This window comes from Pituophis catenifer, unplaced genomic scaffold (genome assembly GCF_029215685.1).
Source record: "Pituophis catenifer annectens isolate HBS135680 unplaced genomic scaffold, rPitCat1.0.hap2 SCAF_3, whole genome shotgun sequence".
Lineage (NCBI taxonomy): Eukaryota > Metazoa > Chordata > Lepidosauria > Squamata > Colubridae > Pituophis > Pituophis catenifer.
The window spans coordinates 190,520,586-190,536,545 of NW_027256883.1; the positions used below are offsets into that span (position 1 = coordinate 190,520,586).

Sequence of the window (15,960 nt, forward strand, 5' to 3'; positions counted from 1 at the left end):
GTGTGTGTGTGTGTGTGTATGCTTGTGCCACATATCATTCATGTTCTTTAGTTGATACACTAAAAAAAGTCTAAATACAATCTTAATTAATAAAGAAGGAATATCTTTTTCAAAGTATACACGATGATTAAGCCAGTTGTATCTTTTTTTCCTCCTCCAGAAACTAAATGTAAAACTCGTGCATTGGATATTGTCTTTGTGATTGACAGCTCACGCAGTGTCCGTCCCTATGAGTTTGAGACCATGCGGCGCTTCATGATTGATATCATCCATAACTTGGATATAGGACCAAACGCCACACGGGTTGGAGTGATCCAATACTCCAGCCAAGTCCAGAACGTCTTCTCTCTCAAGTCTTTCTTCACCAGAGCTGAAATGGAGAAGGCTATCAATAGCATTGTCCCCTTGGCTCAAGGCACGATGACAGGCTTGGCCATTCAATACGCCATGAATGTGGCCTTTACCGTACAGAACGGGGCCCGGCCACTTCATAGGAAGATTCCCCGTGTGGCTGTGATTGTAACGGATGGGCGGCCCCAGGACCGTGTCACTGAAGTGGCTACTCAGGCACGAGCTGCTGGCATTGAGATCTATGCTGTGGGTGTTCAGCGGGCAGACATGAACTCTTTGAGGGCCATGGCCTCTCCCCCACTGGAGGAACATGTCTTCTTGGTGGAGTCCTTTGATCTTATCCAACAGTTTGGCAAGCAGTTCCAGGACAAGTTATGCGGTGAGTAAAGGAATAAAGCTTGCATTGAGACTGATTTTAATCCTCCTTATTTTCCTTCTACTTACCATGGGTGGGCAAATCTTTTTGAATACGAAAGCTTCATTAAATTTGAAATCCCAAGTGTTCAAGTGTGTTTCAAGTGTGGGTCCATCTGTTTTGAGCATTTTGGAAATATTTTCAGTTGGAAAACAGCTCTATTTCAAACATTTCCCAAATGCTCGAAACAGACTTTTTTCACTCAGGAGTGAAGTTTTGTGGAGGGTTTTCAATCAAAACTGTTCAAAAATAAAGCATGTCCTATACAGTAACACTAATATTTATTTATAGATCCTTTTTGAGGTGTTTGTGATCTTCAAAGTGGGCATATGCACTGATTAAATATCTCAAAAATCCACTTTTTCAGCAGCCATTCTTGGTTTCAAATAACTTATTCCCGAAATATGTATATAAGTATGGGGGTGGGGGGATTATTGCCATTACTATGTTTATGTTGTGGTTGTTGCTTCATTTCTACTGTTCCATGTTAGCTGGGGAATTCTGGGAGTTGGTGCCCCCACATCGTAAAATTGCCAAGGCTGAGAAATACTGCTAAAGGATCTTTTCTATCCAAATTTCCAGCTAAAGAGAAAGAAATTTAAATGGAGCCATATGCTTTCACAGGAACTCCGCCGCCGCTTTAACAATATTACAGTTTGCAGCACATCTTTCCTTCTCAATATGCAAACTTACTTCTTCCAGGTGTTGATATGTGCACAGAACTTGATCATGGCTGCCAGCACACTTGTGTCAGTATCCCAAGCTCCTTTTATTGCCAGTGTAAACCAGGATACAAACTTAACACAGATGGAAAAACATGCTCAAGTAAGAGTAATAGATTATTTAACTGTTGGGTGAAATTTTGAAACCATGTTGTGAGCACTCACAAAGTTGTTTTTCTGCACCGAGGAAAAACATTTAACTATTATTCTGCTATTTGGTTGCCATTTTTGTTTTATCATAATGGCTGTGGGATCCATTGGTTATGGGGGCTGGTACTTTGCAGCATGCTAGCTTTGCATTTTTTTTATTAAAAATATCTAGATGATCAAGTGATCTAGTGGTCATAATGGGATGAGATAGATGATTACTGATGCAAATGATAATCTGCTGGGGGCCCCAGAAGTACACACACACACACTTAATAGTTATTGATTATATATTAGTTATGGTACCCAACATAGTGTTCATAGAAATCAGTGCTCATCTATATACAGTATCTTCTAGCTAGTAAGTTAAACAAACTAGAGTCTAGACCATTTTTTAAAAAAACCTGTGGTTCAGAGACAGGTGTCATTGGATGACACTGGTTTTACAAAACTGCTGAGTCGTACAAGAAAAAATTAGAAGCTGTATCATCTGGAAATTTTATCTGATGCTGCATTTCTATGAGCTCTTTGTTAATGGAAATAGCGAAGGGAGACAGAAATAAATGCTTATAGCTAATGTGAAAGTAATAAACTAGAACATATATCTGTATCTAAGGCATTTTTTTCTCTTTTTGCAAAACTGGGATTGGGGTCTCTGTTAGCTTTCCCAGTAGGAAACACTCCTCTTGATTTTTCTCTGAAGTTCAGACTCTGAATTCTGTTTTATTCCTGCAGTCATTGATGCTTGTGCTAACGAGAGACATGGCTGTGAGCACCAGTGTGTTAATTCACAAGGTACCTTCATTTGCCGTTGCCAGACAGGCTACCAGCTTAACCAAGACAAGAAGACCTGTAGCAGTGAGTAAACTCTGTATTGCTTCAGCAGCTATAGGGAGAAATAACAATTCTGTAGCTTCTGTTGAAATTTGGGTGGTATGGGAGGGTCAATTTTCAGCAAGAAGATGGCATAGTGAGAATGGTCACCCCAGCATTGCAATGCTGGGATCTTTTCTGTCCTCAAACTATACAAAAGAGAAGAATCTGTGGATCCTTTGATGTTGTTGAACTGGAATTCCCCAGCAGCCAAGGAAAAGGAGATAGTTCAACAACTGGGACATTTCAAGCTTTCCACACTGTATTAAATACTGTATATTCTTCTGTATTTTATTCCCGTGTTGTTTGATGTAAAGGAAATGGAGCCATCTTACAGAAAGGCAAATGTCTGCAGCAAATGCTGGATCTTGAGTTCAGCCATTGTGTTAAATCAACAACGCAGGCTGTTTCATTGCATAGGTGGTGAGGTCCTCTAATCGTTTCTTTCTTCTTTCAGTGATCAATTTCTGCAATTTCAACAACCACAGTTGCCAGCATGACTGTGTTAATATAGTCAATGGATATTATTGCCGATGTCGTGATGGCTTCACTTTGCAGGCAAATGGCAAGACGTGCCAAGGTACATTTGATATATGGCTGGCTGTGGCTTTGTATGCTTTAATCTATCACATGTAGCACATGCTTAAATGGGCCAAATGATTCTGTCTGTGGAATTAGGCTAGCAGAGCTGTGCAAATAGCCATCCACTCGAGTGATGAATATGATTCTGGTGCTCTAGATTAATAATAAATGACTGTCATACAAATGTTGCTTTTTAAAAGTTTGGAGTATTGTGAAACATTGAGAAATATTTTATTCATGTGTTTAATATTTCATCTATACAAAATCCCTGTTAGAAATAATCTTTTGGTTTCAGGAGAGGTATCATCAGTAGGTTGATGGTACTTAATGGTATATCACCACTCCATGCCTAGCCAGAGATGTTGTGGAAATCTTGAACCAATGTTTGGTGCCTCTGATGGACTGAGTGGAAAGAAACAAGCTCTAGCAAGATGGATATACTGTCTGTCTTAAAATTCTGGGTTTTTAAGAAACCTTGGTTATAGGATTAGCTTAGGTGGGGTCATCCTTCTCCTGAAACTTCAGATCCATGGTCGGGATTTCTCACAACATCTGCTTGAACATCAGATAGAAAATATGGCTATGTTTGCCCATCTTTAGCTGGTATGCCACTTATGTCCTCCCAGAAGCACTGAATTACCACCACTCCTTACCACCAAATATTTGGACTGTAGCAGTGTGCTTTACTTGGTGCTACTTTTGAAGGCAGTTCAGAAGCTGAAACTGGTCCAGAATGGAATGACTATGTTAGTTGATGAAACCTGCTATTCAGAATAACACCTGAACTGTTTGCTGATAGGATTCTGGGCCCAATTTAAAGTGCCAATAATTACCCTGTTATGATACAGGTTTTATTAGGAACCTGAGAAAGATAGGAACCATTTTTCTCAGAATGATTCTGTCCATCCTGTGAGTTGACTGAGAGAGGGTCTGTTTCTATGAGAGATGAAGGGTAGACGGGCTACAAGGCCAGACTTTTCTATGGCAGCCCAACTTTCCCTAAAAAGCTTCCTCTCCTCTCCTCTCCTCCTAATATAAATTTAAATATAAATAAATAAAAATAAATAAATAAACATTTTCAGTATGATTTTGGCGGGTAGTGGTGGTTGTGTTGCAATGATTATGTTATATCATATATACTGCCCTAAGTTGTCTGAGCAGATGTTATGGCACTTTGTAAAATAAATAAAATGTGGGGAACACTTTTGTACAAGTGATGAGACTTGTATGGGGTGTCTCTTACCATGCTCTTACGGATAGGATATTTCAGCACTACCTATAGATACGGTGACTCCATTTTCTTGAAAATAAAAATAAAAATAAAGAACAAACTTGAAAAAAAAGATCCGAACCTGAAAGAAGTTCAAACGGATAAGAAAAATAATTGTTTATGTTTATAACTTTGCTTTACAAAGGAAAATTCAAGAACAAAACTGGGAAAATAAGTAATTAAACAAATTTAAAGGACAACTTTCTGAAATAAAGGATATCTTTTATAATAAAGAACGGATGGTCCCTATACATTTAGGTGAACCAACCTGGATATTGGTTAGAGACTTACTCATGTTTGTATCTGAAAGATATTTTGAGAAAACCAGGAGTAACAACAATAAAAACAACTTCTATTTATTACAGTACTGCACAAGTCACCATTCAGTCATAATGCAGCTACTTCCACTCTGACTGTGGAGGAAGGCAACTGTAGTTTGACACATATAAAGGCTACCCTATTTGGCAAAATACGTATATTTTCTGAGTGATACATGACATGCTTCTTATTGGTATTTCAGCCAATGATCTCTGCAATACTGTAGAGCATGGATGTGAATTTAAATGTCTCAGTACATCTGGCTCTTACCATTGTGTCTGCCCAGAAGGTCAGCAACTGCAGGCAGATAAGAAGACCTGTAACAGTGAGTACCAAGGTCTTTGTGCTTGATAAAAGGTTCCTCCAATGTATTGGGTATTTTTCCTAGCTAAGCATCTCATGAAAAGTAGCCATAGAGATTATTCCAGAGATAGCAGACAACAAAGAGTGAGTGGCATTTTGAATGAGTGCCATCACTTTTGCTAGTGAGTATTTTTACTGAACTGAATTCAGAGATGTGTTTCTGATCCTTGGAGACATTTTAGGCCAGCATACCAAATCATAAATGATTTGTTAAAAACCTAAAACCATCATGAGAGTTATATTACTTTCTGGAGCTTATTGGATGTCCCAGAGTAAGCACCACGGCTTTGAAGAAGACAAATATACATTAGATTGAGAAATGCTTTTAGGATTTGTGGTGAAAGAATGAAAGGACTGCTTGATTCCTCTATAAACTAGCAGAAAGCTTGGGGTACAATTCAATGAAGGGACACGCAAAGATTTTGATGTATAAAGCACATTCAATATATCAGCCTTGGCTAGAGTTAGAGACAGATATACTGTAGTTCCCATGCAACCCCAAAGGGTTAGTAGGAAAAACAAAGTTTGATCTAATATGAGCTAGTGTCTGAAAGAAAGTCAGACAAAATTCCAGTAATTTGGATGCAGAGAATCTGATTTAAGTTATGCCAGTGAGTCTGTATTTGGAGTCCTTTTTATTTAGCCGCCTCTGTGAGTGATAGAGGAACTGTCTTGACTATTTTGGCTTCGCATGTTCTGATTGGATTGTAGTATTAGTGGTCTGAATCCTATTGGCATATGTGAACTTCCCTGGTTAACTGAGAAGCCGGTGCCCTGCGGTAACCAACTTACTTCCAGAAAGGTGAATTCGAACCACTGCTTCATCCCTACTCTGGTATTCAGTGGGTAGGTAAAGGAACAACCATATCTTCTGTGACAAAGAAGAACACAAAAAGATCAGAAGCAATAATACAGATAGTCCTCAATTATGGTCACAATTGGGACCAGAAATTCTGTTGGTGAGCAAGGCAATTGGTAAGTGAGTCATGCCTGATTTTGCAACTTTTTTTGCATGGCTGTTAAGCAAGTCAATACAGTTATTAAGTGGATCATATGATCATTAAGTGGATTCCAGCTTCCCACATTGACTTTTATCAGAAGCCAACAGGAAAGGTTGCAAATTGTGATCACATGATCCCAGGACATTGGAACAGTCATATATACATGCCGGTTGCCAGGGTCTTGAACACATGACCATGGAGAGGCTGTGTCAATTTTAAGTGCAAAGACTGGTTGTAAGTCACTTTTTTCAGTGCCATTGTAGCTTCAAACAGTAGCTAAATATATGATTGTAAATCAAAGACTACCCGTAGGTCACAATAATCCGAAAATGACAATAATTCATGTTGTGACATCATGATGGAAATTCCACCTTTTATTATTGTGATGGTTGATGCAAGTAAATAGCTACAAAACTTGCATTATGACCTCCTGGCACACCTTTCATCCCAGACTTCTTTGCTGCTTCCAGAGAGATCCATAAACAGAAGAAGGAACTACTTAAGGAGTGAGGCCTTCTAGTGGGGAAAGGCATGAAGGACCATAGGCATTACATTTTTAGTTACTGTAAATGAACTAAGCAATTACAGTTGAATTAAAATTTCAGGTCATTTTATGAACACTAAATGTATCCGACCTGCATGCTAACATTCGTTTGAATGCTAACTTGAGAGAGAACCTCCAAAGCTTTTTGGGGCAAGAAGTACAAGATTGGTAGGAAATTCTCTGCTATAGGAGGCAGCTACAGTATCTGCCAAGGGTTCCCAGGCTCACAGGGACTTGCCTTTCTTTTCTTTTTCTTTCTTTGAAGTCAAAATCAAAACTGCCTCATCTCAGCCTTTTTTTTTTCTTTCCCTGGGCAATAGAGTGCAAGGCTGGGCACATTGACTTGGTGATGGTCATTGATGGCTCTAAGAGTGTCCGGCCCCAGAATTTTGAGCTGGTGAAACAATTTGTCAATCAGATAGTGGATTTCCTGGATGTGTCCTCTCACGGCACCCATGTGGGGCTGGTTCAGTATTCTAGCCGAGTGCGCACTGAGTTCCCACTCAACAAATTCACAACAACAGATGATGTTAAGGAAGCTGTTCAAAGAGTGCAGTACATGGAAAAGGGCACCATGACTGGTCTGGCCCTCAAGCACATGGTGGAACACAGCTTCTCTGAGGCAGAAGGTGCCCGGCCTCTTTCTCAGAACATTCCCAGAATTGGCCTGGTCTTTACGGATGGACGCTCTCAGGATGACATCTCAGAATGGGCTAGAAAAGCAAAAGAATCAGGTAAGGCAATTAATGGAAAGTGTGATATATTTGCATTGTTTGTTAGGTTCATATCTTGCCTTTCCTCCAGGAGCTGAAGGTAGTATATATAGTGCTCTCTAATTTTAAATTAAATTAATTTTTTAAATTTTAAATTAATAAATTTTTTAAAAATCAAATTTATTTTTAATTTTAAATTAATAAATTAATAACAAATTTAAAATTAAATTAAAAATTTAAATTTTCTAACCATGAGAACAATTAATCAGTGGAACAGCTTGCCTTCAGAAGTTGTAGGTTCTCCATCACTGGGGCTTTTAAGAAGAGACTAGACAGCCACTTGTCTGGAATGGTATAGTGTCTCCTTGAGCTTGAGCAGTGGGTTGGACTAGAAGACCTCCAAAGTCCCTTCCAACTCTGTTATCCTAATTCTGATTCTTTTGTCCAATTTTCCTTCACATCAACAACCATGCAAGAGAACTTGAGCTGCAACAGAAGGACTGCCCCATAGCAAACCACTGAGTTTCCATGGCTGATGGTGTAATTGTGCTTGGATTTGCCCTATCATAGTGCGGTACTTTAAATTCTATAACACGTCAGCTCTTTCTATGTTTACAATGTGTTTAATGGATTGCAACACTATTATTCATAATTGCATAGATGTTAGTGATATAGATAGTATAATAAATGGCTCTGAACTGGTTTAATCCTTGAGAACACCTCCCAAATGGACACATTTTGCTATAACTCATGACAGAGATATACTAAATTATAGCCTTCTTTTGAACAACAGCTTGATAACTAAGCTTGTGTGAAGTGGTTTGGTTTCACATCATTGAGGTGCTTTGTGCCATAGAAGCAGTGCAGTTCTTAACACCTCAGTCAGCAGTTTCATTGCTCTTCCAACTATAGAAACTGTTGTATGGAATTCTTATCATCTCCAGAAGAGCTCAGAAATGATGCTTTACTGTTAGGCCTTCAAACTAAAATATTTCTTGAAAGCTTTGCATAGCATGTTGATCATTTATCCAGCGGTAGAAAGAACTTATCTGCAGCTTCCAATGTCAGGAGTTAATAAAATAATTAGGAGGTTACTGTTCTCACAGTGTTTCCATATGGTCTTCCAGATGTCTAACTCTCAAAAATCCTACCCAGCATTCCAGCTGAAATTTATGAGAGGCGCATAACATATCTAGAGAATATCAAGTAATGAAAGACTCAATTATATAAATTTAGACAAGCCTTTTTTAAATTTTAAATGGAAAATAGGACACTGCCATTATTTTAGAACTAGATTGTCCAGTTGGGCATGGGGTGGAATGCAACAGCTGGATGCTGTTGGACTCTAGTTCCTCATTCACCATGATCAGGGATGATGGGAGTTAAATACAACAATCAGTGGAACAACTTGCCTCCAGAAGTTGTGAATGCTGCAACACTGGAAGTTTTTAAGAAGAGATTGGATAACCATTTGTCTGAAGTGGTGTAGGGTTTCCTGCCTAAACAGGGGGTTGGACTAGAAGACCTCCAAGGTCCCTTCCAACTCTGTTATTCTATTCTAACAAGTTTTAAATCCTGGTCTAGTCCTATCATACTTACTTGGTCTAAATGTGATTCTCAGATATCTCCTCCTATTTTATTTCTTTAAAAGTAACAATTATTAGTATGCAACTATGTGCATACTGATGGTGTTTCCTTATATTGCTTCCATCTCTTTTGAGCCAGGCGTTTGTGGCTAATTAACCAATTCTCTAATTTCCTCCTGTTATTGCCAAAGGAAAAATGTATAAGAGTTTCAGATTAACAGTATATAAAAAAACCGTGAGACACTGATACTGCTTTCTTGGCAATTATTAAAATTCTAAGTGATGAAGTAGATAGACAGCTCATGTTTTGCAGTTGAACCCAAAATTAAGGAAAAAATATTTTGTCCATTGCCAGTGTTATTTTTGGATTCAAATTCCTTATGTCTCACTGAAGCTGATCCAGACTTTCTACCCTTGCTTTTCCCCCAAGAATATCCAAAAGCATTAAGTTTGTCAAAGTAAACAGGGATTTCTCAAAAGAGCTGGCTCTTTGCATATGTCCAAAATATGATAATTTGAGTCTGGTGATTTGTATCTTGAGTCAGTATTCTGCATTGATTTGTTTTGTGATCCGTTTATTTATTTTCTTGGGTGTGCGTTCCCAGGAGATTTCTCCAAAGTTTAAAAGTCTCAATACTCCTTCTATTCTTCTTCTAACTTTCATTTTCAGAGTCTCATGGGGAAGATCATTGTGTACATGATTCAGATCTTCATAGTTATTACACTTATTTATTCATTTAAATAATTTATATGGCTGTCTATCTCACATTGTGATCTCAGGTGGCACACAACAGCCACGATCTATTCTATCGTCAGACCCTGGCTACACCTTTATTTGTTTGTAAAATTTATTGGCCACCCATCTTACCTCAGGATAACTCAGAATGGCTTTGCTGCTATTACTAGGCTTTTATTTTCTTTTTTTACCTCCTTGTATAAATAAAAGTCAATTTAATTTCTGGGCACCCAGCTGTATGTATGTGTCATTTTGGTTGTTTGAAAATTATGTTAGCAATTAAGAAGTTGTTGGACTGATAAAACTTTCTTTGCTTAATTTCTGTTTGCTAGGCCATACAGTCCATCTACATTTCCCTCCTTGCTGGTTTCAGCTGTTTTTAACCACAAGCAGCACATCTTGTTTTGTCAGTTTCAAATTGTACATGACTACTAAACTCACGAATGAAGGCAAATACACATGTCCCTGGATAATGTTGCAGAATCCAATCTGAGTCAGTCACTGGGACCAGACTGGATCCTGCAACTACTAAACTACAAAAGTCACCAGCCTTCTCTGATCAGCGATTGGAGAATAAACCTAGATAATCATCATATTGAAGGGTTGTTCATGAAGTCTAATTGATATTGTTCAGCTACAGATTGTAATATACCCGTCTTTGCTATATCCATCCTGACCAGTGGTCGGATTCAAATAATTCCACCACCAGTTCAAAATGCGTATGCGCACATGCACACACATGGCTTCTGTGCATGCATGCACACAGCCTCTGTGCATGCATGCACACGCTTTCCGGATGGGACTTCTTACAGGTAGAACCATCCGGACTTTAGTTCATTCCCAAACCGCTTTGGCCCTCCTGTGCCCATGCCCCCCCCCAGCCCTTCGGCCTAGCTCAGCAGGCTGCAGGCTGAATAAATTGCTTCAGCCTGGGGGACTGTAGTTTGAGGGCAGAGGGGGGCTGCGGCATGTGGGTGAAGGCCCAGGGCAAGGCCGGAGCAGAGGAATGGTTCCCCGACCCAGCTGAGGCAAACAGCGAGGGGTGGAGGCTCCAAGGCAAGGCTGGAGCTGGGGAATGGTGCATCCCTGGGTCCCGATCCAAGGCGAAGGATGAGCAGGCAGCATGCTTGCCTGTGGTGAGCAGAGTGGGCGAGGCGCAGAGGTGAGGTGCGGAGATTAGCTGGGCCGCATGGCGAAGGCAAGATATGGGGCAGGCGGCAACCTGGTGGGCAGGGTGGGTGGCAACCAGGCAGGCAGGGTGAGCAGCGAGCAGGAGGGTGGGGGCAGGGCCAACCAGAGGTGGTATTTGCCAGTTCTCCGAACCACTCAAAATTTTCGCTACCAGTTTGCCCGAACCGGCTGAATACCACCTCTGATCCTGACTATGAAAGTGATACTATTCCTTCTTTGCCTTTCATGCCCTGAATAGTAAACAGTGTGGGCTTCCAAGTGTTCAATTCCAGCCCATTTCTATTCACTGATGCCTAAAATGTCCATGTGTAGTTAGTCCATATTTGATCTTTTAGCTTTCCCATGTTCATGCTTTTTACGTTCTGTGTCCTCTGCAACTTTGCATTTCTTTTTTCTGCATTGCAATGTCAGCAATTTGAGATTGATAAGGCTCTAATTTAGCCAATCATAAGTGCCATTAGTACTCCAAAACAACCTCAACTTTTCCTCTGTAGCATGTTGAGTAGCACCCAACCTGAGGTGTTTATAATCTGTCACTTATATCATCAATTGCTTAACAGTGACACTATAAATTTATAGAGTCCATCCATGTGTGGTTTTTTGGTTAGTAAAATAGAAGAATGATAACACCAGTGCCTTTTCCTGTGCAGAATGAAATAATGTCTTTGCTATTGTCACTAAAGTGATAATGTTCCTATATTGCTACTACTCAATGTAGATGGCTCTTGCTTTGGAATCCTAAACAGTTGCTTGTAAGTTGAGGACAACCTGTATGTACAAATAACCCCTATATTGTTTTGCCCCAATGACAATTTTCAGCTTTTCCATGGATGCTTAAGTGATATCTTTCCACATGTCCATCCACCCTATTATTCCCCTCAGTCTGGCCAAACATGGTTATTTTTTCTACTACATCAAGTATTTGCATTCTATATCCAAAGTGGGAATCTCTCCTTGCAAATTATTGACTCAGAGAAACAATTAGCCTTTATTTGGTCCAGAGCTGATTTATTGGTGTTTCTATCGTACTCTTAGCAACTATTTCTAAATCTATAATTTGAATATCCAATTTGCTGTTATCTTTACTTTTCCAACACATTATTCATCTTTCTCTATTCCTAAACCAAAGGAAATAACATTATTTACTATCTTCTATTCTTTGTTAGCAGTGAATTCATTAAGGATGGTAGTTGATATTAGCATTGTCTTAGTATTTAACATAACTCATCCTTCCATCCTCCCAAGATAGGTAAAATGAGAACCCAGACTGTTGGGGGCAATATACTGACCCTGTAAACTGCTTAGAGAGGGCTGGAAAGCACTGTGAAGCGGTATGTACATAAGTCTAAGTGCTAGTTCCATTAAGCCAAGATTTTCACTATTTTTAGATCCGTAATGAGCATCTCTAAGCCTTCTTTACTAGTTTGATATAACTAACAAACAAGCAAGCAAGGAAATAATTTCTGAAGAATGGGGTATATGTGTCAGCTTTTTTCCCATCTGTTCTTCCCATTTACCAATTAACGTGCAGTTTAAAATAAACATTCACACAAATGCTTCAATTTAAAGACACCAGCATGTGTTTCTAATCCACTTAGAATATATGCATGTATGCATGTCGCAATATATTCATGTATATATAAAGTTAAATGTCTTCAGTTATAGCTGTGTTTAAATGCATTTTTTTGTACATGTTTTGCCAGGGTTTTGATTGCTTGTTTGTTTAAAAAACAACAACAATGGAGGAAAAACATTTTGAACTTTTTCTGACATTTGAGTTGCAACACTTTCCTGTAAAAGGGAATGATTCTAATACTACCTAAATCAGCTTTCTTCAGAAGACAAGGGGTACAATGGCATTAATGCACAAACTCCCAATTTTCAATCCCATTCACAGTGGGATAAAAGAGCTGGTGAAGATAAAAATATTTTAAAACCTGGCTTGGCTTCCATAAGACCATATTAAAATATATTAGAAGAAGAAGCCAATATTTGTCATTTCTCTATACTTAGCAGAATTTAGCTACTTCTTGAAAAACCAGTGATCTAGATAATGTGAAGGAGCTCCCATTCCCATCTAAACCACAAGTTACAGCAACTACAATCCAAGAATATATTATGGTGCCTTCAATAGTATAATATTTGACCCGTCATAAGTTTTTAATCAAAATCTTCATGTCACAGATAGGAATAATTGTCCTATTGAGGCTCCTATGGTCCAAAATCCCATCAGATACAGCTGCTTGAATCCTCCAAAGTCTTTTAAGTTTGGCTTATTGGAACAGCCAGCATTTTGGAAGGAAGATGATGGCAGAGATTGTGAGCTGAGAGTGCAAAGTGGACAGACTTATATCACCCAAAGCTTCAATTTTCTATTTCTTCCTGGGAGAAGTGTCATGAGAAGGAAACTTAATTTTATTTACTCCTTTGTTCCAGTGGATGTAAAAAACAGAATTAATGGTTGACCATAGCCTGAAGCATCAGGCTGCCATTCCTTGCATAGATACCTAACTTGAAATTTACTGTATGTTGATGGATCTGCAGGAATCACTATGTTTGCAGTTGGCGTTGGTAAAGCTGTCGAGGAAGAGCTGAGAGAAATTGCTTCTGAGCCAGTGGATCAACATTTTTCATATTCAGCAGATTTCAACACCATGACTCATATAGTTGACAATCTCAAACTCAGTATCTGCCCAGGTAAGATATTACAGCCAAGTATTTAGATGACATGTTCCAGTAAAACCCAGGGGTAGCTTGTCCATTTTGCATCTTGGTCTATATCAGGGGTATTAAACTCAAGGCCCACAGGCTGGATTTGGCCCATGGGGTGCTTAGATCTGGCACACGGGGCCATCCTGGAAACAGCAAAGGACTGGCCGTGGCTCTCCTGAGCTTTTTTTTCGCTGGCAGAGGGTTATAGGAGGCCATCGCAGCTGAAAATGGAGCTCATGAGCCCATTTTTGCTGGCAGAGCACTTGAGCCACCACAGGTGCCCCTGACACGAGTGACGTTGAGCTGGCCGTGCCCTCTGGCACTCCCCTCCCGCCCCCCAAGGTAAAACACAACCCTGATGCAGCCCTCAGTGAAATCGAGTTTGACATCCCTGGTCTATATAACTGGAAACTTTCAAGAAGAGACTGGACTGCCATCTGTCAGAAATGGTGTAAGGGTCTCCTGCTTGGCTGGGGGGTTGGACTAGATGACCTACAAGATCCCTTCCAATTCTATTAATCTGTATCTGTATATCTTGTCCTAGGTTACTTAACATTACAAAATGATGTTGTAATCTGAAACAGCAAAGAATGGTTATCAAATTTGCTTTGCACCATAATTAGAGCCTTGGGCAAATCTTATTACATGTACTGTATAAATATACATACAAAAATACTCATCATTAAATGTATTTCAGAGTCCTTAAATAAGCACAACATCTTTATGGGTTTTCAACTATGAGTTATTAGGATTACGGTTGAAGAAGACCATGGTTAAAATAAATTAAAGCTTATTATTATGTGTGAACCCTCCAAAATGGGCATATAAGATCAATTTATGTAAGATTGTCCTAGGGCCATGACGGTGAACCTATGGCATGGGTGCCCAAGGTGGCACACAGAGCCCTGTCGACACACACGCTGTCGCCAGGTGCTCTTCTGGACATGTGCATGCGCACCAGCCATCTGGTTTTCAGGTTTCTGGCACTCCAGTGTTCCGGCACATGTGTGCACATTCGTGCACATGCACGTACACATTCCAGTTTGGTCACTCGGTGCCGAAAAGGTTCGCCATTACTATCCTAGGGTGTTGGGGCTTCTGATTCATGCATAGAGGATTGAATTTCTATGTTTCTAATGAATTTTGTGGTATTTATTTCAGAGGAGGGCACAGGAACAACTGAAATCCGTAGCCCATGTGAATGTGCAGCTCTCGTCCAGTTCCAGTCAAACACTATTGAAATCCTTCAAGACCTCACCAATAAAAATATCCTTTAAATAGTGTAACTTGCACAGAATGTGTGATTGGAGAAATTGGGAATTTAAATTAAATAGGAAAGTTGCTTAAACTTACCCTTTTAGCAAAATTTGATTTTTTTTACTTTGAATGTCTTCGAGTATTTAAAAAAAATGAAAATTTAGGGAACTGTTCAATAAACTATTTAATAAAGGTACAAAACGTATGCTAAACTTCTAGGAATTAATACAACAAGTAAAGAGGAAAGGTTCAGTGGGTAAGGGATTGAATACAGTTGAGTGCTTACAATGATGTGTTTCAGGGATGAAATTTGACCAGCTTGGATCAGCTCGGGCAAACTGGTAGGGATGATTTGAATCAGTTCGCCAAACTGGTAAAAATTACCCCTGCTTGGCCCCACTCACGCCCACCCGGTTGCCTGCTCTCCCGGTCGCCGCTCACCTCTTCTGGCCGCTGCAGCCTGTCCCTTTAAGGTAGTCCCTGGGAGGGAGGGGGCTGGGGGGAACCATAAAGGGTGCAGCAGCTCCGCTGTGAATGGAGGGAGAAAAGTTCAGCTTCTTTCTGCCACAGCATTCACTATGAGCCCTTCTCGTGCTCATACACACATTTTTTTCTACCGGGTTCTGTGGGCATGGCTTGGTCGGGGGGGGGGTGTCCTGTGACTGAGTGGGCGTGACCGTGAGTGACATCAAGTTAGCCATGCCACTCAGTCACAGGACCCCCCCTGCTAAGCCACGCCCACAGAACCGGTAGGGAAAAAATGTGAATGTCACCACTGATGTGTTTCCACTTTGAGGAAACTTAAGGAAGAAGAAAAAAAAAGAATTGCCTGACTTGCAGCTGAGATATGTTCCCTGCCATCCAACATTTCAGTGTATCTTCACATTATTTCTTTTTTTGGCTTCCTTAATGCAAGCACTTGCTCAGATGACTGCCAGACTCGATCATTTGGAAAACCAGATTGCCAACAAAAAGTGATTGTCATGAAAAGATACCCTATATTTTGGGCAAAGAAATTTCCTATACTTCATCCTTGGCATATCAAGAGTGGTTGCAATGGTTATCTGCTCAGGATCTTGAGTGGGACTCTTTTTTCCTCCAGATTGTTTAAATTATAAAAATTTTTTTTTTACATTTTTTTCCCCCTTTTTGGTAAGATAAGTTGGTAAATTGAGATGG

At 39.8% G+C, this 15,960-nt stretch overlaps 1 protein-coding gene across 1 annotated transcript; it reads left to right on the forward strand.

Moving 5' to 3' along the window:
* Window positions 1–228: 228 nt before the first annotated feature.
* MATN4 (matrilin 4) lies at window positions 229–15,759 on the forward strand. The gene is made up of 7 exons (XM_070939994.1): window positions 229–730; window positions 2,966–3,088; window positions 4,881–5,003; window positions 6,907–7,320; window positions 13,357–13,509; window positions 14,686–14,790; window positions 15,701–15,759. Exons 1-7 carry the CDS (start codon window positions 244–246, stop codon window positions 15,757–15,759), a joined length of 1,464 nt encoding a protein of 487 aa, XP_070796095.1. The 5' UTR covers window positions 229–243.
* The last annotated feature ends 201 nt before the right edge of the window (window positions 15,760–15,960 follow it).